Source organism: Populus trichocarpa, chromosome 1 (genome assembly GCF_000002775.5).
Source record: "Populus trichocarpa isolate Nisqually-1 chromosome 1, P.trichocarpa_v4.1, whole genome shotgun sequence".
Classification (NCBI taxonomy): Eukaryota; Viridiplantae; Streptophyta; class Magnoliopsida; order Malpighiales; family Salicaceae; genus Populus; species Populus trichocarpa.
The window spans coordinates 47978718-48005758 of record NC_037285.2 but is presented as its reverse complement, the minus strand read 5'-3'; the positions used below and the strand labels follow the sequence as shown (position 1 = coordinate 48005758).

Here is a 27041-nt window from a genome sequence, read left to right as displayed (position 1 = left end):
AATTTCAAATACAATAAAAGATATCAATTTCACTAAAAAAATAAATAAAAATCAACTACTTGAAGAAAAAAGAAAGAAAGAAAAGCCAGTGATACACAGCCACATTAATCACACTAAATATATCACAATTTAGGTCAATACTGTACAAGCACAGCCCTCCTCCGTGACAAAGAAAAGAAAAGAAAAGAAAAGAAAAACCCTTGCATCACTCCTTCAGTACCAAGCAGTCATCAACTTTATTACAGGTAGCTTGCACAACATCCCAATCCTCCTCCCCTTCATCCTCCAGCATGTACTTGCTGAAATGGTTGACCTTGAACTTCCACTCTCCTTTAACAGGGTCATAAGAAACAAATTCGGCGCCTTGGTCTTCAGCTTTTCTTTTGAGCATCTCCTTGTATCTCTCGATTTTTGGTCCTTCTGTGAACTGCCGTCCAGTCTTTTTGTCGATGCATTTTATGTTGAGAAGTGTTACCTCAGCAGGCTTGTTGAGACCCTGTCCGACAGGCGGTTTCTTGCTATCATCCATGTACACGATAACTTCACGGTTATTAAACTGAACAAGGGACTCAAGATCAAGCCTTCGAACATCTGTTTCAACCAGGAACTTGATGCTTCCATAGCCATGCCTTCCAACCACAAAATCCTTAACATGTCGGCAGAATCCCGGTCTAGCCCTCTCCTTGGCTGCCAGTTCCTGGATACGAGGCTCGGTGAAATAGTCAGAACGTCGGAGTTTTGGCATTAGTGCCTCAATATCCGCTCCATGCTCATACACAATTGCAGCCTCACCAGCTCTGTGACCACTAAGTGTCATGTAGGACTCCTCTTTCTGAGTCGCATGATCCTCATGGACTCCATTAGGTTTCTGGTTGACTTTAACTTGCTCCTTGATTACACCATTCTCAGCTGAATTTTCTGCACAATAAGTAGGCATGAGCACAAGCAAATAAAAATAAATCCATAGAGGGACTACAGAACCCATTGCCCAAAGCAACTTTCTTCCTTTCGGTTAAATTAAGAAATTGATTAAATTAACAAATTCCGGCATTCTATTTGCCTGGAGGTTAATAATGCACAAGATGTCTGCTATGAGGTAAAATTAAACATGCAATAAATGGAGAAAAGCTACGTTTCCATGGAAAAGTGTGCCTGTTGGAGAAAATGGCATTAGAAGCTGAGTACTTCAACTTTCAGTAGACTTCCTCAGATGGAAGTTCTCAAATTGGTTGTCACATGAAGTTCCAAGTAGAAGTTTGAATATACCAGCTACCTCCCAAAAGATCTTATTAAGTAGTCAAGATGCAACCCTTCAACATATACCAGCAACATATACCAGCACAAATGAAGGGTGGTGCACATTATAAAAGAAACAATATCTTACTATTTTTATCACCAGCAGTGGAACCATTTGAGGGACAAGCATCTTCTGATACTGAAAATTTTCCTGGATAAAAGAAGGTACTAGGCTAAATTTGGATTGTAACAATACAAAAAAAAAAAAAAAAAAATCATTTTTAAAGTAACAATAATGCAATATGATAACTAGAAATGGAAAGAAAATAAAGTCTCGTGCACTGGAATAACCGAGTCAATCACAGTAGCCCAACCAATGCCAACACACACACATATACAGCAAGAGAATGATGGTAGCATTATTCACTTGGAAATTTACCGTTCTCGTGTACAGGTGCTGATGCATTCAATGGAGATGCTTTCTCTGCACTTTCCCTTGAAGGCCACTGGTCCATAGGACGAATGACTAGAGCTCTTGGGTTTTCCCTTGGAATGAAAAGAGCATCTGCCTTCGGTGTGCTGGGTGTTTCTTCTTCATCACTGAAAAATGGAACCTGAATGCAATAGTTGGGCAAAGAAATAAGTCAATATGCAACCTCCTGTCCCTGTAAATCCAGTTATAGGTAAGGCAATCAAAATAGCCATTTTAAAAAACAAATTTAGTAAATCTCATCACCTTTGGTCCATCATGCTTAGGATAATATTTCCTCATGGGCAACCTGATCCTCCTCTGTGACAAGTGCCTAGAAGTCAATAAAGATGATATTCTAATGGGAGAGGGTTTCTCAACAACCTGACAGAAAACAAAGAACCAGAATCACTGTTATTTCTCCAATTAAATTTTGTAGACACAAGAATGACAGGGAATAACACAGAAGCATAATAAAGAAGTGGCAAATCTTATTTGCATTAAGAAAACAAAAAAGTAAAAAATCAACGACACCCTAGAGTATACAAATTCAGGACAGTTTATAGTTACAGGCATAGTGGAGATTCCATATTGAACTGAAGGTGTAGTTCCAGCTCGACCAAAGGACACTTGAGGCATTGCAGGAAGTGTTCCAAATGGATTTGTAATAGGCACTGGTTGTACAGCAACAGCATTTTGTGTGGTAAACCTGTTAAACAGAAAAGCATTCTTGAGTGTATCATAAAAAAGATGGGTAACAGAGCACTGCATACTGAGTGCATATGTTAAGAACAAACAAGAAGCCTGTCTAGATGAAGCAACATAAGCAATACAGAGCAGAAAGGAGCAAATGTCTCCTATCATGAAAAAGATGGGTAACAGAACACTGCATCCTGAGTGCATATGTTAAGAACAAACAAGAAGCCTGTCTAGATGAAGCAACATAAGCAATACAGAGCAGAAAGGAGCAAATGTCTCCTATCCATTTGGCATACATGATATGGACACCCATGAAAACATGGATACAGAAGCACTAACTATAGGCAGTGAAGCAAAGACATACGGTTGTCCAAAATTACTTGATACACCAGCAAAGCCACTGTTACCAGCTGCAAAATAGCAGACAACTAATGTCAGCACCATAAACTAAATGCTTAAGAATTAAATAATGAAAAAAATACCTGCTTGTGTCTGACTGAAGTTCAAGGAAAAAATACCTGCATTCTGAGCTGGTTGAGATGGCTACATATAAAATGATTGTTAGAGATAAAAATTTACCAAATGTGCTGATACTGGAACTTGAATCACATACAAATACACACATGCTGCAAACAAATCATAACAAGCAACATAAATTGCAAAAATGAATTTCCGATTTGGATGTCTTGTTTTTTAATTTTTTTATTCCACTTTCACTGATGTACACAAGCAGAAAGGCTTTGAAATAAATATGAGGGACAGAACGGAAAATTTAAGTTGCTTGGGAAGGAATGAAATCTGATTATCCTCAATACCATTATTTCTGCTAATAAAATGAAGAAATTAAATATGATGATAAAGGAATCAGTAATTTAATTTGTTACTCACAGTCATTTGATTAAACCCCCCAAGGTTTGGAGTTATCTGAGATTGAGTGCTTGAGAAAAGGCCGCCAGTAGCAGGGCTATTGAACAAGGAACTGGTGGTACTTGGTCCAAATGGATTGGACTGTGGAAATGCAGTTGTCTGCCCCATTGAAGGTGTGGTAGATGGGAATGAGAGAGATGATTGAGTGTTATTAAACATATTGGAACCAAATGGTGAAGCATTTCCTTGGCCTGTAGTAGAACTAAACAAGGATGGTGTTGTACTAAAATTAGGCATGCTTGTTGATCCAAAAAGAGATGGAGATGAACCAACTGAGAATGCAGGTGTTGATGGCTGAAAGAGGTTGGATGACGTTGAAGGGCCAAAAGGGGAGGCGGTGGTGAATGAAGGTGTAGATGTTTGAGTTTTTGGAGCAAACAGGTTTGTGGCTGTTGAAGAAAACATATTTGTAGATGTTTGACCAAGTCCAGTTGAAGGAGCAAAAGGATTCGCCTGTGGGGTAGACATGCTATATCCAGCCCCACCAGGAGATTGACCAGGAGGAAGCGGTCCACCTGTAATTCAATATTACTGCATTAGTTATCGGAAAACATATGCATGCGTGTGTGTCATTGTTATTAGCAATGAGAATAAAAATGTCCAGAAATTTTCAATGTAATCACAAACAAATTACCTTTGTCTCCCAATTGATAGTCCTCCCACCTTAGCTCTTCATGGCTTTTATCTTTGTAGGCAGGCATGGCTGATATTGACACTAATTTTCCAGCCTGTGCACCACCTTCTGCCTCAGCAGTTTCTGCATAAGGTGCTGCTCTAGTTCCAGGACGGTGCCCCCCAAACCCTGGCTGGGCAAAGCCAGTGTTTCCAAATGCTGATGTTGTAGGCTGAGCTCCTGCATACCATATCATAAAAAAAGTAGTTATGCAATGAATAAATAAAAAAGTATAAGCCACTCAAGTTCCTTTTACTCTAGATAAAAAAATCTCATTATTAAGATAGACCTTGCTGCAAATTGCAAAACAATAGACTTAAATATGGCTCACCAAAGGGAGAAGGCTGGGCAGGAAAAGTAGATGTAGTACTTCCAAATGGGCTGCTCCCAAAAGTAGAAGTTGATTGGCCAAAACCTGGACTTGATGAAAACGTAAAGGATGGGGAAGATGTAGCCCCAAAGGCAGAAGTAGTTGTAGCCCCAAAGGCAGAAGTGGTTGGAGTGCCAAAGCCAGAACCAGTCAAACCCCCAAAAGCAGGTGTAGTAGCTGAAGATCCAAAAACTGAAGTGGAAGTTCCAAAAGCTCCACCAGCTCCAAACAGTGGCGAACTGGTATAGGAAGCTCCTGTACTACCAAAACCTGGAGTTGCTGTTGAGCCAAAGGCTGGAGTGGTGCTTGGGGCGCCAAAGGCTGGAGTGGTGCTTGTGGAACCAAAGGCTGGAGTGGTGCTTGTGGCACCAAAGGCTGGGGCAGTCGTCGTACCAAAGGCTGGAGTACTAGCAGCACCAAATGCAGACTGAGATGGCGCACCAAAAGGTGTTGAACCAAATAAACTATTGTTTCCAAAGCCTGGCTGTGGCTGCTGATTTGTGTTTCCAAAGCCTGGCTGTGGCTGCTGATTTGTGTTTCCAAACGGACTTGTTTGAGTGGTAGACCCAAAGCCTGGCTGTGGCTGCTGATTTGTGTTTCCAAAGCCTGGCTGTGGCTGCTGATTTGTGTTTCCAAAAGGACTCGTTTGAGTGGTAGACCCAAAGCCTGGCTGTGGCTGTTGATTTGTGTTTCCAAATGGACTTGTTTGAGTGGTAGACCCAAAGCCTCCGAAGGGCTTCTGACCAAAAACAGAAGAACCTGCTAAAAGAATAAATAGTTAGAATGAGAAAGCATTGTCCATTCATCAAACCAGAAAATAACAGAATCAGATGAAGTATACTAATACGAACTTAAAGTGCGCGCGCGAGCAACTGTGTGTGTATACATGCATGTGTTTGTCTAGATATACAGATGCTAGGAGGGAAGACAGATGAAGATAGACACTGAAAAGGCAAGAGAACCAGGTTACAAAGAATAAACAAGCAAGTATAGGTCTGCTAGAGACAATGACGAGTAGTAAAAAAAAACATGCACATGCAAAAGATGAAATAGCAAAGATATCGTATCATAATCAAATCTCATCATCTACCAGTTTCAATGAAGAAAACAAGATGAAACAATGAGCATAAAGACTAGGGAAAAACTACAAGTGTTCAGAGCTAAGAAGGATAAGCAATATACAGTGCAACTATATCACTCCTAGCACATTTGCTTTTCTGAGAAATGAAAAAACTTGATCTTGTATAAGGCTTCCAAGACAATTTTTTACCACAACTCTTGAGTTAGATCAACAATCCATATATATTTCCAATACAAAAACATCATCTCACTTCTATAGAGCAAAATCATAACCCACGAATAGATACAGAGTGAAAAAGGACAACCAGTTATTGGAATAAAAATAAACACTTACCACCAAATGCTGATGATGACGAACTACCAAATGCAGGGGTAGTAGATGCTCCAAAAGCAGGCGTTGAGCTACCAAAAGCATTTGTGGCAGAGAATGAAGAAGTTTGGGGTGCACCAAACATACCAGTAGAAGTGCCCCCAAATATGGAACTCCCTGTTTGTGCACCAAAAGGAGTTGTTGGACTACCAAAGGGTTTCAGAGCAAAAGGACCACTACTTACATTACTAGCCTGACCAAAAACCGGCTGTGTCGTCCCAAACGGACTATTAGAAGACTGCCCAAAAGCTGTCATGAAACACAACTTTTAACTCATTAGTACACACATTACACATACAAAAAATCACACTATCAAACAACCACTGATCACATTACCCACAACCACTGATCACATTACCCACAACCACCACAAAACAGAACATAGTACGCCAATAATCATCTATCCAACAAAATCCACAACGCAAAAAAAATCGAGAAAAAAATGCAATGGTGTTACTGTAATTACAATCAACTTTATGATCATTTACACTCCATATCAATTCCGTGATTCATTCATTATTTTTCACCTTCTTACTCTAATACAAAAAAAAAAAAAAACTACTCGAAAATTGATATCTTAAAAAAAAAAACTTATCGCCAAACAATAGCATTTCATATAAACAAAAAATACCAAAAATTATAGAAAAAAATAAAAATAAAAATCATTAAAAAATAGAAAAGATAACTTACGATTGCTAGCACCAAACATCCTTCCTTTTACTGATCAATCCTCTGCTCCAAACATCGTTCCTTTTATCAATCAATCTTCTACCTCCTGCATTTAAACAAAATCAAAAGTAATTATCACTAATTACGAATAATAAACGATTGCAACAGAAATTCAAAATTACGAATCGAAAAAAATTTAAAAAACTAAATTTAAATTAGTTAGGGTTTAATGATTAGAGTTACCTTGAAGTGGCGATGGAAATTAGAGGATTAATTTGTATCTGAAAGAGAGAAACGTTTGAGTGTCTAAGAAATAGAGAGTTGTTTGGCTTTCTTTTCTTTTCTTTTTTTTCCCCTTCTTTTTTCTAGACTGAGAAATAAAAATTTAGAAAAGAATATTGAGGGGTGAAAGGACTTTTATAGGAGTTAAGACGAAGAAGCGAGTAGCGTTGTTTTCAAGTCAGTACGAGGGTGTTGTTTGTAATTTTGATGGAGAGTAGCGTGAAACCTGGGAGCCAAACGTGGCGGTTTGAGTTTTGTTTTTTGTTTTTTTTTTCCTTAATGTAGAATTTCATTTCCTAAAGAAAAGGAAACGGTGATGAATTTTTGTGAAAACATTGGGATATAAAACCACAAGTTGAGTTTAGTTAGTTTCTCGTAATATAAATAATAAATATATAAAAAAGCATTTTAATAAAAAGAAAAATTCAAAGTATAAAATTAAATATTCTTATAATAGTTTTAAAGTAAATTTTTATTTTTTAAAAATAGAAATTATGATTAACTTTTTCAACTAATATTTCAAGAGAGAGTTTTTAGTATGACATATACAAAAATATGGTATTTATTGATTAATTAAATAATTTCAAAATTATGATTGAGATAAATAAAACATAATTTTAATCATATTTCACCATACTATCAAACAGACATACATTGTTTTTAGTTATTTGTATTGACTTTTGGCTAAGAAAAGAAAATAAAGGGATGAAAGGTTGTTTGTAGATATCGTGGCAATAAATATAAGTAGTGTTGTTTATGTATCTTATTAGGTGTTTTTATAAATTAGCCTTGGAGCTAAATTGATTAGGTTGTGGACAAAAATCATCCAAAAATAATTAGTTTTCAATTTCATATTTTTTACTAAAATTTCAACTATAGTTTTTTCTACGTATAGTGATGCAACCAAGCTAGTAGAAATATAAAGTTCTAAGCAATCAAGTGAGGATCTAATATTACCAGATATGGATCCAACCCAAACAGATTATGTGGATGACCTAATAGATATATTTATAGACTAATAAGATATGTCTAAGCCTAAGAAGAGGTTTAGTCGCATTAAACTAAGTTAACACTTTAAAACCGAGATAACAGGAGATCCAATTGTTGGATCAGGTTTAAATTTTTCTAGGTGATTCCAGAGATAGTTTGTTTTTAACAAGCCATTACATCACTTATCGGACCGTTAAATCTTTCAAAATCAGATTGCAGACCCTGATGTTGTTTGGGCAAATTTTGTTAATTTCCTAGGATGTTTCATATTTTTTAATTTATTATGGATTTTTTAAATTTCCTTAATGTTTTTTTTTTTAAAAAAACTTTAGGTGGTTTTCTAGTAGAGGTCGGTTTTACTAGCCTATTTAAAGGTCTTGTAAAGATAGCTACCATATACTTAAATTTTAGAGAATAAATTTATGGATTTAGGGTTCATATCTACAATCCTTTTCACTCATTAAATTCTTGTTTTTTCTATGCCATTGTTGTTCTATTTAGCTTCTACCTGCATTAGATGGTATTAGAGCCCAACAATCCCAGGTTTTATATTGCTTGATGTGTGCTGTAATTTTATGGATAATTGTTTGCTTGATGTGTGCGGCTAATAATCATGGTAGGAAGAAGTGGTGGAGCATGTCCAATGATAGGATAAGGAGGCTTATTTTCAGGAGAGAACATCTAGGAGATCATCATAGAGGACATGTAAAGACAGATCACAGAATTAACTTATAAGCTAGAAGATAAATAGCAACGAGAATAAACCTATGAGAGTAACCATAGGTTTTTGGCTAGTACTAAAAACTAAAGGCATGATCAGAAGAGACAACTTCATGATAGGAAAAGGTTAGATCTTGGGATTTCAAGTTTCACATCAAAATCTCTAAGCTCGCTGAACCTTAGAGGAAGAAGAGTTCATAGATTAGTTGAACAAAAATTAAGAGGATTTTTTAGTATAAAAAGGTTCCTGAGTAGACATGAGTTAAATCAATCTTGTACAAGACTTAGTTCTAGTAGTGTTTATAATTCTTTAACAATAGTGACATGTAATTGTGTGTGTGTGTGTCTATATATATATATATATATATATATATATATATATATATATATTGCCTTAAGTATGTTTGATGTGGTAAGTTTGTGGTAGTGATTGCTTTTCAAAGTGTTTTTTTATTTATAAATGCATAGAAATAATTTTTTTTAAAAAAAATTATTTTTGACATTAGCATATATATTAAAACAATTTGAAAACATAAAAAAATTAATTTGAAGTAAAGAAAAAAATAAAATTTTTTTAATTTTATTCTAAAACATTTTTGAAATATAAAAACAAACAGTCCAGTAAAAAGAACGAAAATCAACGTAACTTCCTTCTATTAAAGTTAAAAATAAAATTTTTTAACCATCTAGGTGGTGGTCCAGTGGTAAGAGCTTGAGACCAAGAGGTTTGCTTCCTCTGTGGTCTTAGGTTCGAGCCCTGTGGTTGCTTATATGATGGCCACTGGAGGCTTACATGGTCGTTAACTTCAAGGCCCGTGGGATTATTCGAGGTGTGCGCAAACTGGCCCGGATACTCACGTTAAACTAAAAAAATAAAAATAAAAATTAATACGTCTACCTTTTGCTATATGTATGAAAAGCTTAATAATGGTAAAGTTAAAGCGGTTAATTTTCCTTTTCTAACTTGAATTATTGATCAGAAGGTTGGTCTTTCTTATTAATAAACTACATGCATGTCCCAACTCCAGTCTTTATATTCTACAATCCCTTATCTTCCAAAACGGTCCAAGTTGTAGGTTTTTTGATTAACCTTAAAATGATATTATTTTTAACAAAAAAAAAAAAAAACCTAAAACTATCATCATTTAAACAAAAAATAAAAAATAAAAATCTTAGAATTAACTTGGTTGGATGAGTCAGCCGAGTTTGATCAAGTCATCTCTGAGTACTCATCAACTTTTAATCTAATTAAAATAAAATTTAATCAAAGATAGATTCTAAATCTATAAATTAATATATAATACAGAGTTAATAACCATGTTCATGTTCAAAAGGTGAACTTTGAGAAGGGAATTTTTCTTGCAATAACTTATTTTGTTGTTAAGTCAAAGGTTGTATAATTAAGAATGAAGAACCTATAGAAAAACTAATATAATTATATTTAATATGCTTATATATATAAATATAAAGGGAAAGAAGAACTAAATTGAGTAGTTTGTGGTATTTTGATAATGAAATTGACACTTTGATTGTTTCAATTACAGGGTTATTTTTATTATTTTTTTTGTTGAGAAAAGTCTAAATTATAGTCTGTTAACTAATGCTGTAGATATCCAAATTGATTATAGTTTGCTGGCCGAGTAGCAATTTTAGAAAATTCAAAAACTGGATAAAATAGAAGTTGAGGGATTGGTTTGCAATTATATATTCTTAAAATAGTAGATAAAAAACATAGGGTCTAAATAATAGAAAAGAAGAGAAGAGCATAGGGACCTGCAATTATGTCATCTTGATAAAAAATTATATATACTTTATCAAATAGTAATATTTAATTATTTGATATGACACAATAGACAATAACATTCCAATCAGCCTTGATGATTTTAGAGGAAAATAAATGCAAAATAAAATTAGAAATAAAAACTTATAAAGATATTTATAATTCTCATTAATCAATCAGTGGTCGAAATGATGGCTAATTAAATTTATTTTTGGAATTATTGAGCCTGGATCATCTTAATTTTTGTTCCATGAACCGGCTAGAACTCCAAATATTTTGAAGAAAATTGAAGGTACACAACTAGCTTGACTACCCAATTGGTGTGTGGATCCCTTCATTGTTCTACCATTCTGGATAATGGATCATCACAGGAATAGTTCTAGCTGTTAAAAGCAAGGAATACTGTAATGTTGCAAATATATTATTCTTGTTTCGATATAAACAACATGGCCTGCAATATTCAATCTAGCCGAGCTTAACATTTTCTCACTTGTCCATACATGGATGTCAGCAGATACCTGCATGGTTTTAGCATTATAAAAACCAGCTCCTTAGACCCAGGCACGGTTCCATAAAGTAGAGGGTTAATTCTGTGGCAGGAGAAGGACATATGGGAGCACCAACAGGTGGTGGTTTGCGAGGCAGAAGGAAGTCATCATCAAGGGGACACCACAGGTTTGTTGGGGTTAGGCAAAGGCCATCAGGGAGATGGGTGGCAGAGATTAAGGACTCGTTGCAAAAGGTTAGACTCTGGCTTGGAACTTTTGATACTGCTGAGGATGCTGCAAGAGCATATGATGATGCGGCTAGGGCGTTACGCGGTGCTAATGCGCGTACAAACTTTGAATTGCCTCAGCCTGCACCAAATTCCGGTGCTGGCCGTGGTAGTCTTATAGAAGTTGAGCCTTTCTCATTTGAGGAAGTTTGCGGGACGGGAAGTGAAGCGGGAGGGATTCTTGGTGCACTCAAAGCCAAGCTGCTTGATGGCAAGGGATTGCAGGTGCTTCCGTCTGCTGCTTGTTCTTCAAGTGTGCAGCCTAACTTGGTTGCGAATACTTCTCACAAAAACAATTCTAAGAGAGATCTGGCATCGACAGCCTCTATTTCTCCCGGAGCTGGAACTCTTAATGCTATTCAGGATCCTTGTACTTCAGGATCTCGTAAGATTGACCTTGTCTTAGATCATGATCATGGTGACATGATGGCAGGTCATGTTGCGGCTGGCCTGTGGAATCAACTATGCCATAGTACTACAGCAACAACAAACTTGGAATGGCCCAGTGAACCAGCACCAAGTGAAGTCGCCTGGGCCACGCAGATGAACCATATTTCTGATCAGGCCGCTATGTTTACCAGTAGTACTTCAATTACTACTTCTGCATGGCCACTTTCTGCGACAGCTCAACCATGTGTTGATTTGATGTATTCAAATCCGTGCACCGTTGAGATGCCTATGAACAAGATTAGTCGAATGATTACAACAAACATGCCAACATCGCAAATTGATGAACAAGGTATTTGGTCCACTGAGCAACAATTCCTGCACTGTGATAATAGTGGCTGGACTGGTGGTAATAGCACTTGGGATCCCTTTCTCTTGTATCCTCATTCCTCAGCGTTAGGGTGACATTGGATGATCTTGCATTTCCTCCATTGTTACTGCAATTTATCCCTACCAACTACAGTTACCAGCTAATCATTCTTTTACATGTGCACCATAAACTCCCACCTATATATAGGGCTTGCAAGTTCAAGAATTGTTTTTTTCCAGGGAGTGATCAATATCTGTAATTTGTACTTAAATCTAGTATGCAAAGTATGTTTCACAATCTTTTGTTCATTGGAGGAATTGTATTGCCTCAGCTGTGAAGTAATTCCTTCTATTTCTTTAATCACGAAAAGGAAGAAATTCCCTCTGAATGCTGCCAATTGTCAAACAGTTAGTTTTATATTTCTGAAAAGCAATCCTATCAGACTGGAAATTCTGCTCCTGCAGCTTAAGCACTCAAGTTTTACGTCGTCATGGCTCAAGCAATAAAAATCAACTTTCCATTTCTTTCTTATTTTTGAAAGGAACAGGAATCATGTGCAAGAAATGGTAATTAAGGCTAGCAGGAAGATGGACATCAATGGAATAACAGTTCATATCCTGAAGTTTGAATCCCTAACAACAACATCCAGAACTGGCTTACATATCCGCAGTAAATTATTGATCTAGTATAGCATGCGAAGATTACGATAATGTATTGATCTAGCATGAGATGCGAAGATTCAGATAATGTCTACTGTTAGAATTTAAGTCCATAAAATAAAATAAAAAAAGTTCCATTACACACTGTATGAAGCCTCGAAATGTAAGATGATTGCTTCCTTGTGATCATCGTCGAAACGACAGCAATATCCGGAATCTGGAGGATATATTAGTATACTCTAGCAGATGATTTAGTCCATGTTACTAAGCAGTATGATAGGGACAGCTATAATGGCCCTGCAATCAAAAGCCAAAAGATCCGATTTAAGACAATAAAATAACATCTTGTTACTTCATTTGGACTTGGTAACACAGATGCTAGCTTGAAATGTTTCTTTGTTTTTGACATAGCATTTTTGTCCCGATGCAGGGACGTGACAGAGACCGCGCGAGCCTGACGAGGTTAATTGAAGGCCATTTTACTATTGAGGATAGAGTCTAAAAGGGGAATCCTGTAGCACTCCAAAGTGACTACTGTTTCATTCCTGTCTCTTGCTCCCTTAGGAAAGGACATAAGGTATCGGTTAGTTTATGGTCTAAATCATCATCCACGTTGGCAGTTTATCTTCATGTGTTTTAGGTGGACTGCTAAGTAATCTCACAAAAGAAAATATAAAAATAAAAATATATTAAATCTTTAAGAAATTTTTAGCGTTTAGTTATTTAAATTTTTAGCGTTTAGTTATTTTCTCATAATAGAAAAAACATAAATAGTAGAGAAAGAGAAGACATATCTTCTTATTTTAAAAATATATAATTTCACTCTAAAACTATCACTAAATAAATTTTATTTTATTTTTTATTTTTTATTTTTTCAACTAAACACATTTTCATATTTATTTTTTCTATCTTAATGATACTTAATAATAAGAGAAGCTTCGTACACTAAAGTGAAAAAGAAAAAGGAACATCATGCCATTTTTGATTGGACTAGCCCTCGTGGGAAAACAAAATAAGAAAGTGGTGTGGTTCGACTTGATATAAATTTTGAACAGTCAAATATAATTAGATAAGGTTTACCGCGTTTGGATTATATGAATGACCTAATAAATATATTTATAAATTAGTGGGGCTAATTTAGATCTAAGAAGAGATTTGGTTGTTCTAGACCAGCATGATGATCTAAAAAGCTTATATTGAATATTACTTAATTTTTTACAGGAGTTTCCAGAAGCTGTTTTCTATATAGTAATGCTTTTAGCGCTATGCGCACCATCAAATCTTGAGATATCGAGAATCTCATCCCGGGATCTTGGTTAGGCCAATTTTGTTATTTTCCTTGTTTTATGCTTTGTTTCGGATTTCATGATTATATACTTTGTATTTTTAAATTTTCATTTTATTTTCTAGTTAAGGTAGAGTTTATGGTTCAATTAAAGTTTTGTAATCCTGTTAAAGAAACAGACTTTATCAACATTAATTTTAGAAATTTTTAGAAGGAATAAAGTTGTGAATTTAAGTTTCACATTCCAGTCACTTTCACTCATCAAATTTCTATATTCTGAATTTTTTTGCTGTGTTTAGCTTCTGTCGGCAAAAAAGAGCCTTCTTTTGTGTCACATGGTAATATCATATGTGCTTATCTTAAATATTCAAGAAATCCATTATCACCTGGCTAAATTATATGGTCCATTAACAATGAATTACTTTCCAGAAAGAGATCAACTGGGAGCTGCTATCTGGTATCCAAACGCAGAGATAGTACGGCTGTACAAAGACGATAGGTAAATGAATGGCTGTGGCTCTTCCTTCAGAAAGTTGTCAGCTGGAATATAGAATCAGGAACAGGTTCTCAATTCTACATTACAAGAGAATTAAAAAAGTGAAGGTGAAGGGGGGTGCTAGGGCCTTAACTAGAAAGTTCAAAGATGGAAACAGTTGACATATTCAATATCTTGATTTATAGTGTAAAAGCATCTCTTAGCGAATCCACACAGCAGTATTCTTCCTATTACCTGCTCAGCAGCAGTCTACATTGGTGATGAACAATCACAATAACTCCTAGCTCAGGATCCCCCGTATTAATTGCACTTCAAAGAGTACTACAATCTGCCAAGATATTACACGGGCCACGTTTGTTTGTTGAATAGTTACTAGCCAGCTAGAGAGGTAAGTACTAGCAGCTAGAAGATTGGGATGGAATTAAGTGAGATAGAGAGGGATAATTTCAGCTTGGAGTACAATCCAGGAAGTGATAGCTAGGTAGAAGACAAGTGCGTGCGTGTAAAAGATGACACGGACATTTGAAGTGGCACCATTGAAATGTAGGTCTGGACAGTGCACAGAAATCTTCCTAGTTGCTGCGTCTAATCAAGGTGATCGCTGCTTTTCTCTGCACTATTCTTTCCGGTATTTACGAGAAGATTTGAGATATTGTTCTTGCTCTGCACATTGTAAACGCCAACAGTGTTTGAGCTAAAAACTAAAAAGTTCAGTTTTCTCGTGAGGTCTGGAAACAGTGGACACAGATTGTCCTCTTTTGTATAAAATCTGCAGCACGATAGCCTTCAGTTGAACCTAATTTAGAATAATAAAACAAGATATTTTTCTAGCAATTGAGTGCAATACGTACGTTGATTGAGGAAATTGACGCAACTTTATACCAACTAATGACCTCTAGCGAATGATAATGAAAATTATTAATTACCCCTTCGAAGACTCGTAGCTAGATTTTGATATATATCAAAACTCCCAAAGGTTTACATGTTTGTTTCGTATCAAATCTCTAAAAAATCTCATAATTACAGAGAGAGATCAAAATATTCAATCTTATTAATCCATGTTCGTTGAAGATGCATGCCAAACAATGCTAAAATTGCTCTTGTATTATTTTTTTAATTAAGATAGAAGAAACTTGTTCTTGAATTCAAATTGTCTTTGAAAATCTCAAGACATATTTCTTTAAGCAGAATCTTCTTATTCATAAATCATCGTCCACCATGAATATATTCTTTGCGAACTTCAACCATGGTGATTCCTCAATTAGAAAACCAATAATCTTCCTTTATGCAAGTCATTTCATTATGAATCCTTTAGCATCTTTGTGCGAATAACATTATTACTAGGAGCTTTCTGATACTAATTAATACAGTTATAATACAAACTGACTCGAAAAAATAATTAAAAAAATATGAATGCTCTCAAGATCTCCTGCGTCACAAATTGAGACACTTTCTTGGATACATAATTCTCTCCCCTTGCGTGTAAAGGTTGTTAGCCATCCTGTTTCAAAAGAGATGTAGTATTAGATGCTACGTGCAGGAGAACCCCACTAAAAAGATGCCATTAATTAGCTATGCTTAGCAAGGCTAACAATAAATTAACTCAAAAGGTACATCATGCACCAAGATAAAGCCTAGAAGAAAATGCAAGTGAAAAACTCGTGGCCAATATCTACTGATTCTTCTACCATTCTCGAGGACGAAATCATGTATTGATGCTTCACTGTTTTGTATGATCCGTGATGCTAAATGATTCTCTTGTAATCTCCATTTGTTGGAAAGTATCACTCAAAAGAAAGTGTAAAGAAGAGAATAAATAGCAAACTAATGTCGATGTTGGTTGCTTAAAGCGTTGATGTGATTTGAAGAATTTAATTCTGCTTTCTACCCAATTATTCCAGAGTCCATTTATTTAGAGCAATATCTCTGCACATAAGCTTGTAGTACTGTCTGATAGAGGAAATTGGTTAGCAAAGAGAGTGATAAGAAAGGTGTTACTCTACTTCTTTCAAGAGTGCTGGATTCAATGGCTGGTTTGAAGAGCTGTGATGAATGGAAACCTTTCATAGCAATGATAACAATTGATTTTGCTTTTTCCATTGTGAATATTCTTCTCAAGAAAGTCCTTGATGAGGGGATTAACCGTTTGGTCCTTATCACATACCGGCTTTCGATTTCTGCTATTTTCTTGGGTCCTATCGGCTACTTCCGGGAAAGGTAGTAGCTCTTTAGTCCAACATTCTGCTTATTTTTATTTTGATTTCTTGACTGTATAAACTCGTGCCCCTCCCCAGAATAGTCTATACAGGCATGTAGCTAGCTAGCTTGCTAGAACCAAATGTTCGTCGGCTAATTGAGTTAACGAATTAGGATTGAAGTTCTTATTGTAGCATTGTGATACTACTTTTCAGATATTAAAGCAACAGATCTTACAAATCAAGCTCGCTTGCTTGCTTGCAGGGGTAGCAGACCGCCGCTCACATTTCGCATCTTATGTTACCTGTTCCTCAGTGCGATTGTTGGGTGAGTATTGTTTAAGCCTTTTCAAGTTTTCAATATCCTTGCCACTAACTAATTGTTCCTTGCAGGGCATCACTGACACAATACTTCTTCCTTATCGGCATTCAATATACATCTGCTACATTTTCATGTGCCTTCATCAACATGGTTCCTGTCGTTACGTTTATAATGGCACTGCCATTCAAGTATCTATAATAATTTTCTTTCAACTTTCATGGTTCCGCAATGTGTTATATTCTTTGTCGTAGCCTTGCAGTTTTAACTTCTCTTGGTTTCTATCTATGGCCTTGCAGAATGGAGACTGTTCATATAAAATCCAATAGCGGAAAAGCCAAAGTACTCGGTACCCTGGTGTGTGTTGCTGGTGCCATGCTGTTGACTCTCATCCGAGGAGCACCATTATTTAACAATTCACCTGGTCAAGCTGTAACTCGAGCCATGGATCATAGCCTAAAGCTGAGCCAAACTAAAAGGGCCGGAAGATGGACCTTTGGTTGTATTACTTTGCTTGTTGGAACGCTGTTGTGGTCTGGTTGGTTTGTGCTTCAATCACATATTGGAAGGAGATACCCCTGCCAATGTTCTAGCACTGCCATTATGTCCTTCTTTGGTGCCATTCAGTCAGCTATTTTATGCTTGTCCACTGAAAGGAGCCTCTCCATATGGGTTCTGAAGGGGAAAATAGAAATTATAACTGTCCTGTATGCTGTAAGCATAACCTTCACAAGCTGAAACCCATAGAGCTATTAGTTTCTGTTGTGTCTCTTCATTGCTGAATGAGCCATTGATTTATGCAGGGAATCATAGGATCAGGCTTGTGCTATGTGGGCATGTCATGGTGTGTTAAGAAAAGGGGTCCAGTCTTTACAGCAGCATTCAGTCCCCTAGTTCAGATAATGGCAGCCATGCTTGATGTCCCTATCCTCCATGAGGAACTCTATCTTGGCAGGTAAACTTTTTGACCATTCTGTCTTGAATAGTACTAAACACTTTCTCTATTTTTATTTTATTTTTCACAAAAGGGTTTTTCATGAGCAGTTTGCTGGGATCCATCTTTGTGATAATTGGCTTGTACATTCTTCTTTGGGGTAAGAACAAAGAAATGCAGAATCACGCAACAAGAGTAGCTCAAGAAGCTGAAGAGATAAAGGAACAAGATCCCCCCTTACAGGTTGTCAGTACTGTCTCTTGTGATTCAAGGTGTCCTTGAGGCCAAGTTAAATGATCTTTCCTCTTTCCAAGAAAATCCATGTTTGGTACTAATTGTACTTTCCTTTAAATTCCACTAACATTCGAATAAATCTCGAAGAAAATATTTTCAGCTTCTCTTTCTGAAAGAAAAAGAAAAATGAAAGGAGAAAAGAATCGGATAGGAAGTACTCCTTGTTATGGAGGCAAAGGTTGTATGCAAGTCTGTTCTTCGGTGGAGCTCTATGATCAAATATACAAACGTTTTTGAAGCATTAAGCCGAAAATTTGGATATCGTAGGTGGCTGCATGTAGAACATGTTAACACAAAACCATTCTAACACCCTGAGTCTCATGGTGGAGAAGAATGCTGTGCAGGCTCTTGTATATAGTTGAAGGAGTCGGGCCTTAAACGTCCAGGAATGACTGATATAATTCGTATTTTTACCAAGTCTGGTCCCAAACCAGGACAGCAAGTTTGGGGCAGGCCGATCAAAAGAGGCAAGCCATGAGCCATCTTGGGAGAAGCACAGAAACCTTTCTCAAGGTGAATTGATTTCAACACGTTCGGTATTTGGAAAGCTCACCGAGCAAGCGTCCCTTTCCTTTGAGTTCGGGGTTCACATTTCGGAGTTGGAAGTCGCACCATGGGCTCATGATTTTATTCCCGAACCCTTGTTCATTTCGAAATAAAACCTCCTCTAATGCATGGAGGACACCTTACGTTTTTCTTTATGGGAAAAAATAAAAAATAAAAATCAATGGAGACCGAAAAAACTCCTTATCCCTTTCATGAATGGTTTATTTAAAAGGTAATCATGGCTAACAAAAATAGAGAATTATGAAAATAACCCCACACCATAGCAGGTTCGGCTCAATATGAAAAGGCAAAAGCTGCCCTGATCTCCATTTTCTCATGTCTCTTTGCACACACTCTACACTTCATAAAGGATTCTCTCTACCTTTATTAATATTAAGGGTAATCAAGGGTTTGGTTATGCCCTATTCGGTGACCATTTTCACATGCTTATTGATTTAACAAGAGAAGAGTTCCAACATTGAAGATCAAACCTCGTCCTTCCTCCTCAACCCAATGACTCATGGTCATGGTCTGTCATAGCCCAAAAGCCCAAGAGACCTCAAGGCTAGAAGAAAATGTGACCTCATCAATAATGTTACTTGATAAATGGAATTCATGGTGCGGAGTCCCTCTTTTTGGAGCTTAAACATCATGACTCATGACCTATATATGATCATCTCTTGGACCATAGAGACACCACTCAAATACTGAAGCACAATTAGACCGATACAAGGTCATCGATCAACTTGCAATTGCGCTGGAAACAAGCAGATTTTCTATTTTGGATTAGCCTTTTCTGATGTAATGGATAACAAACAGTTATTTCTACATAAATACTTGGATTGTGTGAAGAGAGAAGAGGGAAATTTTCTTCACAATCTCTCTCCAAGACCCAGCAACCCTCTCTAAATTAATAATAGGGTTCTGATTTACAAAATAAAACATTTAACAAGACAAGCAAGATATCGGAGTGGAGTGTATTGAGCATAACAGAAATGATGATATTTATCTCCTTGAGATTTATTTTTTGTTTTATTACTACGAATGATTAATAGTTTAGGGGTGCAAGGGTGATGACACCACGGTATAGTAAATGAATATTTATTCTAATTTCTCTCGAATTATAATATTTATCAATAATTGCTGCATGTTTTTGACAACATAACCGTATTCATCCATGAGTCATAACACCGACATAGAAATTCTGCATAGCACACGAAGACACACTTCTAGGCACAAAGGTCAAGTTTGCTTCGCCGGTGCTTGGGACTATGAACATACAAAGTATAACCTAAAACTCGTGATTCTAGCAATTACTAAACATATTAGCTTAGTATCACTGCGTGCCAATGACTTTCATTGTCGGTAAAAGAAATATTTGGTCATATTATGCTCAACATATAATAGCTAAGACAATACAGACACACCATCAATCAATATGTAAATCACACCACATATGATTTTTGGAACTTTATTGTCTGATCATTATAAATTCTGAAAACCAAACCTGTAGTAATCTTTAACAGGCAAACTTAAACCTGTTGTATATAGAGTATTACTAAAGCACAGCTTCATTCCTTTTGAACCTCCTGCTTCAATTTTCTTCTTCAGTGACCTCAATCTGAATGTTCTGAATGTTCAGAATGTTGGTCACTTTCGAAAGCTTCCTCGTCTTTCTTCTTTCCCTTCTTTCCATGCTTATCAGGCCGAAGTCCACGGTGTTCATAAGTATCCGAAATGTCCATATGAACACCAGGATCATTAGTGCTGTAGTTGCTACCAAACATGATAGAATTGTTAACAGCTTGGAAATTGCTATTAACGTAAGTCCCTGATGCATCAGGATCGCCAAATGACACCCCATCAGGCAACTTGTTGGATTTCTGATCATCCAACTCGCTTCGCATTGTAGCTCCTGTGTTGGTTCCAGCAAGAGTAACGATTCTAATGCCATGACCATCCTCATCAGCCACGCTTTCCTGGTTGTGGAGACTTGCACTTGGCTTGTGAAATTGATCAACAATGCGGTGTGTCATGGTATTCACCATGTCTCTAACTTCACGATCGAGAGGTTTGTTCTTGTTTCCGTCAGAAGCCATGATTTTTGAGGCTGACAAGGTCGGGGCTAGCAAGGAATGTAAGAAAATGCAGGAGAATTGAAGTTATGGAATTTGGGGTTGGAGCTAGAGGGGCTCCATTGAATTTAAGAGGAAATGTGAGGTGCCAACTGTTGGAAAGACTGATTAAATTAAAGGGAGGGAATAACTTAGAAGACACTATAAGAATTTGATTTATTAAAGATGGAAAAGAGAAAGGATTGCTTGGCAATGAGTTTACCTTCCACAATTTTTTTTTCCTTTTCTTTTGTGAATGATAAGGCTCTATTCTTATTCCATTAGTACCATGCTAGTGGAAACAAAACAAGTACTCCATCTCATGAAGAGAATTTTCTCTTTATTTAAATTTCCCAAAATGTATATTTTTTATCAAAAAAAAAAATCAAAGAATTGAGTATAATTTTACTATTTTACCTCACTTCAGAAATTCAATTGATGTAAATAAATCCACTCTTGAGAAAAAAAAGGGAAAAAAGGGTTAATTTTAATTTGTCCTCTAAAGGTTAATCCAATTTCTCTTTCTAAGGTTTTGATTATTTCAATGTTTCGTTCTCTTATCTAAGGTTTTAATTTTTTAATTTTTAAAATTTAATCAAATAGAACTTCTTAAAATAATTTGATAGTATCGAATCATCATCTATTCTAATTATAAAAGGTTAAAATGATACCACATATATCATTTATATTTAAAAATATAAAACAAAAAATTAAAATTTATCTTTTTTTTAATATGGTTTACATTGGAAACAAAGAAAAATTAAAAAAAAAACATAAAAATTAAAAATAGGAAACTACAAAAAATTAAAACCTTAAAACTATTAATGTTGACATTAAGATGTGATGAGTGCTTGACTCATCAAAGAAAACAAAGAGAATAATTGTTTTTTAAAACGAGCTTCATAGTTTAAACTCTATCTTCGTATATGATTTTTAATTTGATATTTAATTTTTTTTTTGTATTTATATTTTTAAATATATATTTTATGATTTCTGTACACATGTTTTTAAATATGCATTATTTATTTCTTTTGATTGATATTAGAAGATTTTATATCATCAAATTATTTATAAAATATTTTATTTAATCAAATTTTAAAATTTTAAAAACTAAAAAAAAATTGTTAGTTGATTCGACATCAAAAGCTCACCGGGGAACAGTACAATCAAAACCTTAAGGGAAAAAATGAAGATTCTTGTGGTCTGGAGTGGCGAAATAAAAAAAAATTTACAAGGTGCAATGACATATTGTGGTGAAAGCTAGAATAGAAGGAGGTTTTGGGTTGAGTTCTTTAATGTTAAAAAATATATCTATGCTTTTTAAATGGATATGGAGGCTAACCTCGTCAGACCATGCCTTATAGAAATAGGTAATAACCCATTTTTACTCCCCAACTTTCGAGAATGAAATCCCAAAATTGCATAGTCATATTTCTCCATTTCAGAAAGATATTTTGTTAATCTTGGATACAAACAGTGTTATCGGCTTAGTATTGCGTCAAAACATTAACTTCATAATTGATGATGGATCCTTCATTCTCTTTTGGTCTGATGTGTGGATATGATCAAATGCTTTGCATAGCATTTTCTCCAAGCTTTACAAAATTTCTACTATTCAAAATGGCTGGAATTTGGACAAACAAAGAAAAATAAAAAAAAACTTAAGCCTTGATTTTACAGTCACCACAATAACTGAAATTTAGACAAATAAGATAAAAAGCTGTTTGTTTTAGTAGGTGACACATCATCTGATTTTTTTTCAAAATAAAATGAGGCAGACAACAATTACAACAAAAAAATAAGGGCCCAGTCACACCGGTCTTGATAAAATGGGCTAGGCCCAGCAACGCCTGGCCCTTGACTTTTTTTTTCTAAAATATTTTTCTATATATTTTTTTAAATTAATGCTTTTTTATATGGTTTTTTTCTCTGAATATTTTTTATTTATATTTAAATTAATACTCATTCTCTCTTTCATTTTATTTAGAGAGCATATTTTAAATGATAATTTTTTTTTTGTTATGTGTTTAAATTTTGAAGAGTTTTTATGATTCATCTATAATTTTTTTAAACCTTTTGTATAAACGAACTTTATCTTTGAAAAAAAATATTATTTTTATATAATATTTCTAATATGCACAGCATTGCATAGTTTTTTCCTCTCTTATCTTATTCAATCAATTTAATTTCTATCTCGTTTTCTATTATTATTTGCTTGATTACATGTATGCATAACTTTCTTGATTTTCACTTAATTTTTTTAAAAATACAATAACTTGTTGAAAAAATTTGTGTATATAATTTTTTTATTTCAAAAAAATATCTAACTCGTAGCAAACTGCAGATCAAGTATCTAAGTATATATAAACACTTAAAAACCTAAAACAAGAAAACTAAAAAATAGGCTATGAAACTTGCCCCCAGCAAAATTGGATTTTTTTGGAAACTAAAAAGTTAAGATTTAGAAATTTTAAAATATAGGGTAGAAGTGTGTTTGTTTACATAGCCAACCATGATTTAAACTGTGATTAAATATAAAAAAAAACAATTTTTTTAAATGTTTTTATAGCCCATCACAATTTAAAACATGGGTGATTGGATAAATAAATGAACTGAAATGAAAAGGATGGAAATGAAGTTAACTGCATTATATGATTAAGAATATAATAATTTTTATTTTTAGATACTTTATAAAAATATATTTATTTTTAAAAAATGTTAAATTGATATTTTTTAATGTTTTTTTGATAATTTTTATATATTAATATTAAAAATAAAAAAAATAAAAAAAATTATTTTGATATATTTTTAAATTAAAAACACTTTTAAAATATATTTTTCATCATAATACTAAATATATATTATTTTTTTAATTATTATTATTAGTAGAAAATTATCTATAAAGTATAAACTATAAAATTTAAAAATAAATATGTAAGAGAGAGAATAAAAAAAGAAAAAACCTGAACCCACTCGTGGGGTCAGGTCACCATTTCTCTTCTACTTTCCGTTTCCTTGTTGCGAAGCAGTGAAGGTTTAGTCTTAACAACAAAATAGAGATTACTTTTGTTTTTGTCCTTTAAGCGAAAGCATTTTCCAGGTAAAGGGTTTCCATTTTGTTTCTTTTTTTTTTTCCTCTCTAAAATGGAAAGCCATTGCCTATTCAAGTTGTTTTGCCTTTTCTTTTGCTGTTTTTCTATTGTAATCCCATCTGGGTTTTAGCTGTTTGACGGAATTTCTTAATTGGGTTATTACTATGTTGCCTGTCTTTTTGATATTTGATATATTTTTTGACAAAAGATTGAATATTTTTGTTTGATTCTACTTGGGGTGCAAGGATGATGCCTAAAAAGATAAACCCTTTTAATCTTTTTGAGAGTTAAGTGGTTTCTAGGATTGATTTTAGTTACTGAAGTTTTGTTGAATGTTTGTTTTTTTAAATAGAATCAGATGCAGAATGACGTGTCTGATAGAGACAGCACCACCAGAGCTGGTGCTGGTGGTTTAGCCCTTACTGAGGTTGACCTGGAGAAGCAGGATAACAGTAAGGCTTTGCCGCAAGAAGGCGGTAATGAGATCTTGTCAGGGAATTCTGGTTTTCCACCAGTGATTGCCATTGCGTTTTCTAATGGTGAGTCTACTGCTCATGTGGCTGCCAGCAAGGAAGAGTTGCCTGGTGTAGATTCTCCCAGAAAAGGGTCCTTGTCAAGGACTTCAAGTCTGCACGAACAATGCAGGTTGGTACTTATACTTCTTAGTTCTTGCTCTAGTTATAATTTTGTTGGAACCCATCGTGTATTGTGTATTTTTCCCATTTTGATCTTGCTTGATTTGATTGGATTTTGACATTAATTGACTATGAAAATCATGAGTCTGTTCCATGTCATAAACTTGTGAATTTTCTCCTTTCAAGTTGAAACCCATCGTGTATTGTGTATTTTTCCCATTTTGATCTTGCTTGATTTGATTGGATTTTGACATTAATTGACTATGAAAATCATGAGTCTGTTCCATGTCATAAACTTGTGAATTTTCTCCTTTCAAGTTGAAAGTTCCAGTGTGCTTTTACATGCACTTTTTTTTTGGAACTCCTAGTGATCCCCTGGTATTGATTTAGCGTTGTACAACATTAGATACTGAAATCTAAATCTTTATTGGCGTATTGGGACGTAATTTGCTGCTTTCCTTAACACCACATTTCAGGGATTGACAAAGTAGCATCATCCAGCTTGTGTTTGTAGTTCAGCGAACCAGAAGTATCATTTGTCTTATAATCTCATCCATCATCATGGTTTCATATTCTAGAAGGGAAAATTGTTATATAATTTAATTGCTAAGATTAAAAAGAAAACCAGAACCATTAGAGAGAAAAGTACTAAGATGAAGAGAGACATGGAACTCATCACATAAGCAATAACTAAGATTAATTCATTATTCTTCAGAGTTTGCCAGCAGGAGAAGGAAGAAGTTCTCATAGATCTTGGATGCAAATGTAAAGGTGGTCTTGCAAAAGCCCACCGCACATGTATAGATACCTGGTTTAGCAGAAGAGGATCCAACAAATGTGAGATATGCCAGTAAGTCGGTCCTTCACCATGTCTGTTTATGCTATGAAGTTTGGCACAAGGTTGCTGAATTAACTTTATATGATTTAAACCTTTTATTTCAGGGCTGTAGCTGTAAATGTTTCACCTCCAGAATCCCAGCCAAGTGTAGGTATTCTATTTCTGGGAGCAAAATTACAATGTATGCTTAAGATAGCATTTTTCATTTTTATCTGGTCTAAATTATACATGCATTGGATTTGGAATGTGATGCAAGCTCATACATCTTTTTTGGGGCCTGTCTAAGATAGTTTATCATGTCAGCTTCTAAAATCACAATGACACTGCTGGAAATGTGGGGAATGTTTTTCCAATATACCAAAGGGCCAAGTGGCATGCTTTAAAAAACTGGATAAGGGTTTACAATATCTGGAAGCACTATTTATAGACTGTTGGTTTGGCAGCACAGATTGATGACAAGAACTTTTTATGATAAACCATGCAGTGCTTAATGTTGATATTCTGTTTCTGTGATTTCATGAAGCAGACAAACTACTGGGTATGGAGAATCGACCCTAACTTAAGACCACGAGATCACAATAGGGTAAGGGAATTGAGAGTATTTTTTTGGATATAGTATTCAGTGTGATGACTTTGAATGAATTCATCTTCAAAACAGGGTTGTTTTAGTCCACTTTGGGTGGCATTCTCAATTCTTACTGGTGGCCTCTTGTTGGATGTGCTGATATCCATCACCCTTGGTGTCTCTGCCTTACCTGTTAACATAATAATCGGTAAGCACGTCTATATCAGTTTTCAACAGTTAACTGACTTGTCCATATGCAAATAGTAGCATTACGAAATGAAGAACAATATGCATGCTGATGTCAAAACTATGACACACATTACACAGGGGTCATTGTTGTGCTCGGACTTGGAACCGCGCTTCGGCTAGCCCTGGACTTCTGCATTAAGTGGAGTTTTAGGAGACCAGTGCAGAGGGCAGATGCCAATGTGAATCACGGGTATCATCCAGCTTTGTAGGTAGGTAAATATGTACAGAATGAAGATAGAACTCACAAGAGAAGTCTTAATTTGTTGGGGCAGTAGTACACATAAATTATTCACCTCATGTATAGTATGTCATGTTATGTTTGGCGATGGTTGTTGATTATTACTCAAGTGTGCTCGCGTATGACAATACGCCATTAAGTTTTGCGAACTTCATTTCCCTACAGTTTCCTTGGAATTTTATTCAACTTTATTTCCCCTTCAAAGCATGAAAAAAAATGAGTTGCATTGGTGGAGAAATGATATGGAGGGATGAACAAAGAGATAATTGTCATTGGCCCTGGCCCAACGGGCTCTGTTCAATCAAGATCTGAAGTTTAGCAAAACGATGAGGCTTCCTCAAATCTTGATGATTTCTTTCAAAGACTATTATTATCAGGTTCTCTTTTCCAAAAGTTCTGGTGTGCTGCTGGACTGGTAAGGAATCAGCTCCATATGCGGGGTCCAATTATGTACCCTCAGTCCTCACAATTCAAAAGACTGATGGCTCTTTATTGGGGCCGGGGTCTCTTGTTGGCTCACTTTATGGGAGAACAGCGGCTAATGAGAGCAGTATCATAGGCATGTGCCTGCTAAGAGGGCTACATGTCGGTTTTGACAACTATAATACCATTTATGGGTTATAATTAATGCTGAAAATCTGCAATTAATAGAAAGGCGACTTCGAGAAGTAATCGCATGTGGATCAATCTATTAGAACTTAGAAAAAGTGAAGAAAAAAAGGTAAAAAGTGAGAAAATATTCCTTTGTAGATAAGGTTAAGGGAAGAGAGTTTCTTTAATCCCAC

The 27041-nt window shown here is 35.3% G+C and overlaps 4 protein-coding genes across 17 annotated transcripts; 2 read left to right on the top strand and 2 right to left on the bottom strand.

Moving 5' to 3' along the window:
* Positions 1 to 9: 9 nt before the first annotated feature.
* Positions 10 to 6906, bottom strand: LOC18096000 (nuclear pore complex protein NUP98A). 11 transcript variants are annotated; one of them, XM_024603796.2, is made up of 15 exons: positions 6737 to 6905; positions 6515 to 6599; positions 5789 to 6073; positions 4981 to 5136; positions 4888 to 4947; positions 4336 to 4854; positions 3966 to 4184; positions 3293 to 3846; positions 2887 to 2947; positions 2769 to 2814; positions 2276 to 2414; positions 1973 to 2089; positions 1676 to 1850; positions 1385 to 1447; positions 10 to 918 (listed from the first exon to the last, which is right to left on the bottom strand). In XM_024603796.2, exons 2-15 carry the CDS (start codon positions 6531 to 6533, stop codon positions 206 to 208), a joined length of 3126 nt encoding a protein of 1041 aa, XP_024459564.2. In that variant the 5' UTR covers positions 6534 to 6599; positions 6737 to 6905; the 3' UTR covers positions 10 to 205. The 11 variants fall into 11 exon arrangements, with proteins under 11 accessions (XP_024459564.2, XP_052307850.1, XP_024459542.2 ...); XM_052451890.1 differs by having other exon boundaries at positions 5041 to 5136; XM_024603774.2 differs by having other exon boundaries at positions 4888 to 5136.
* Positions 6907 to 15861: 8955 nt separating this feature from the next.
* On the top strand, positions 15862 to 18240 carry LOC18095999 (WAT1-related protein At3g30340). Of its 2 annotated transcripts, none has more exons than XM_024582379.2 (6): positions 15862 to 16454; positions 16649 to 16760; positions 16826 to 16942; positions 17051 to 17465; positions 17555 to 17706; positions 17796 to 18240. In XM_024582379.2, the coding sequence occupies exons 1-6, from the start codon at positions 16367 to 16369 to the stop codon at positions 17965 to 17967; spliced, it is 1056 nt and encodes a 351-aa protein (XP_024438147.1). In that variant the 5' UTR covers positions 15862 to 16366; the 3' UTR covers positions 17968 to 18240. The 2 variants fall into 2 exon arrangements, with proteins under 2 accessions (XP_024438147.1, XP_024438139.1); XM_024582371.2 differs by having other exon boundaries at positions 15864 to 16454; positions 16698 to 16760.
* A 1651-nt stretch (positions 18241 to 19891) lies between these two features.
* LOC7490725 (uncharacterized) lies at positions 19892 to 20748 on the bottom strand. Its single transcript, XM_002298944.4, has one exon. The coding sequence runs from the start codon at positions 20622 to 20624 to the stop codon at positions 20142 to 20144; it is 483 nt and encodes a 160-aa protein (XP_002298980.1). The 5' UTR covers positions 20625 to 20748; the 3' UTR covers positions 19892 to 20141.
* Positions 20749 to 23585: 2837 nt separating this feature from the next.
* LOC7490724 (uncharacterized) lies at positions 23586 to 26420 on the top strand. Of its 3 annotated transcripts, none has more exons than XM_002300489.3 (7): positions 23586 to 23739; positions 24084 to 24376; positions 25082 to 25216; positions 25309 to 25351; positions 25731 to 25787; positions 25863 to 25977; positions 26097 to 26420. In XM_002300489.3, exons 2-7 carry the CDS (start codon positions 24090 to 24092, stop codon positions 26225 to 26227), a joined length of 768 nt encoding a protein of 255 aa, XP_002300525.2. In that variant the 5' UTR covers positions 23586 to 23739; positions 24084 to 24089; the 3' UTR covers positions 26228 to 26420. The 3 variants fall into 3 exon arrangements, with proteins under 3 accessions (XP_002300525.2, XP_024464126.1, XP_024464117.1); XM_024608358.1 differs by having other exon boundaries at positions 25728 to 25787; XM_024608349.1 differs by having other exon boundaries at positions 25689 to 25787.
* Positions 26421 to 27041: the final 621 nt, after the last annotated feature.

What these genes read in the sequence shown, in the direction of transcription:
- LOC18096000 (XM_024603768.2), bottom strand. An exon ending in GGGGGTTTAATCAAATGACT is followed by an intron (nt 2,948 to 3,292) that starts GTGAGTAACAAA and finishes TTTTATATGTAG; the next exon opens with CCATCTCAACCAGCTCAGAA. An exon ending in AGCACCTGTACACGAGAACG is followed by an intron (nt 1,448 to 1,675) that starts GTAAATTTCCAA and finishes TCTTTTATCCAG; the next exon opens with GAAAATTTTCAGTATCAGAA.
- LOC18095999 (XM_024582371.2), top strand. Translation starts at nt 16,264, where the DNA reads ATGGCTGGTTTGAAGAGCTGTGATGAATGGAAACCTTTCATAGCAATG. An exon ending in TTATAACTGTCCTGTATGCT is followed by an intron (nt 17,466 to 17,554) that starts GTAAGCATAACC and finishes TGATTTATGCAG; the next exon opens with GGAATCATAGGATCAGGCTT. An exon ending in GAGGAACTCTATCTTGGCAG is followed by an intron (nt 17,707 to 17,795) that starts GTAAACTTTTTG and finishes TTTCATGAGCAG; the next exon opens with TTTGCTGGGATCCATCTTTG.
- LOC7490725 (XM_002298944.4), bottom strand. Translation starts at nt 20,624, where the DNA reads ATGGCTTCTGACGGAAACAAGAACAAACCTCTCGATCGTGAAGTTAGA.
- LOC7490724 (XM_024608349.1), top strand. Translation starts at nt 24,090, where the DNA reads ATGCAGAATGACGTGTCTGATAGAGACAGCACCACCAGAGCTGGTGCT. An exon ending in AACAAATGTGAGATATGCCA is followed by an intron (nt 25,217 to 25,308) that starts GTAAGTCGGTCC and finishes CTTTTATTTCAG; the next exon opens with GGCTGTAGCTGTAAATGTTT. An exon ending in GACCACGAGATCACAATAGG is followed by an intron (nt 25,788 to 25,862) that starts GTAAGGGAATTG and finishes TCTTCAAAACAG; the next exon opens with GGTTGTTTTAGTCCACTTTG.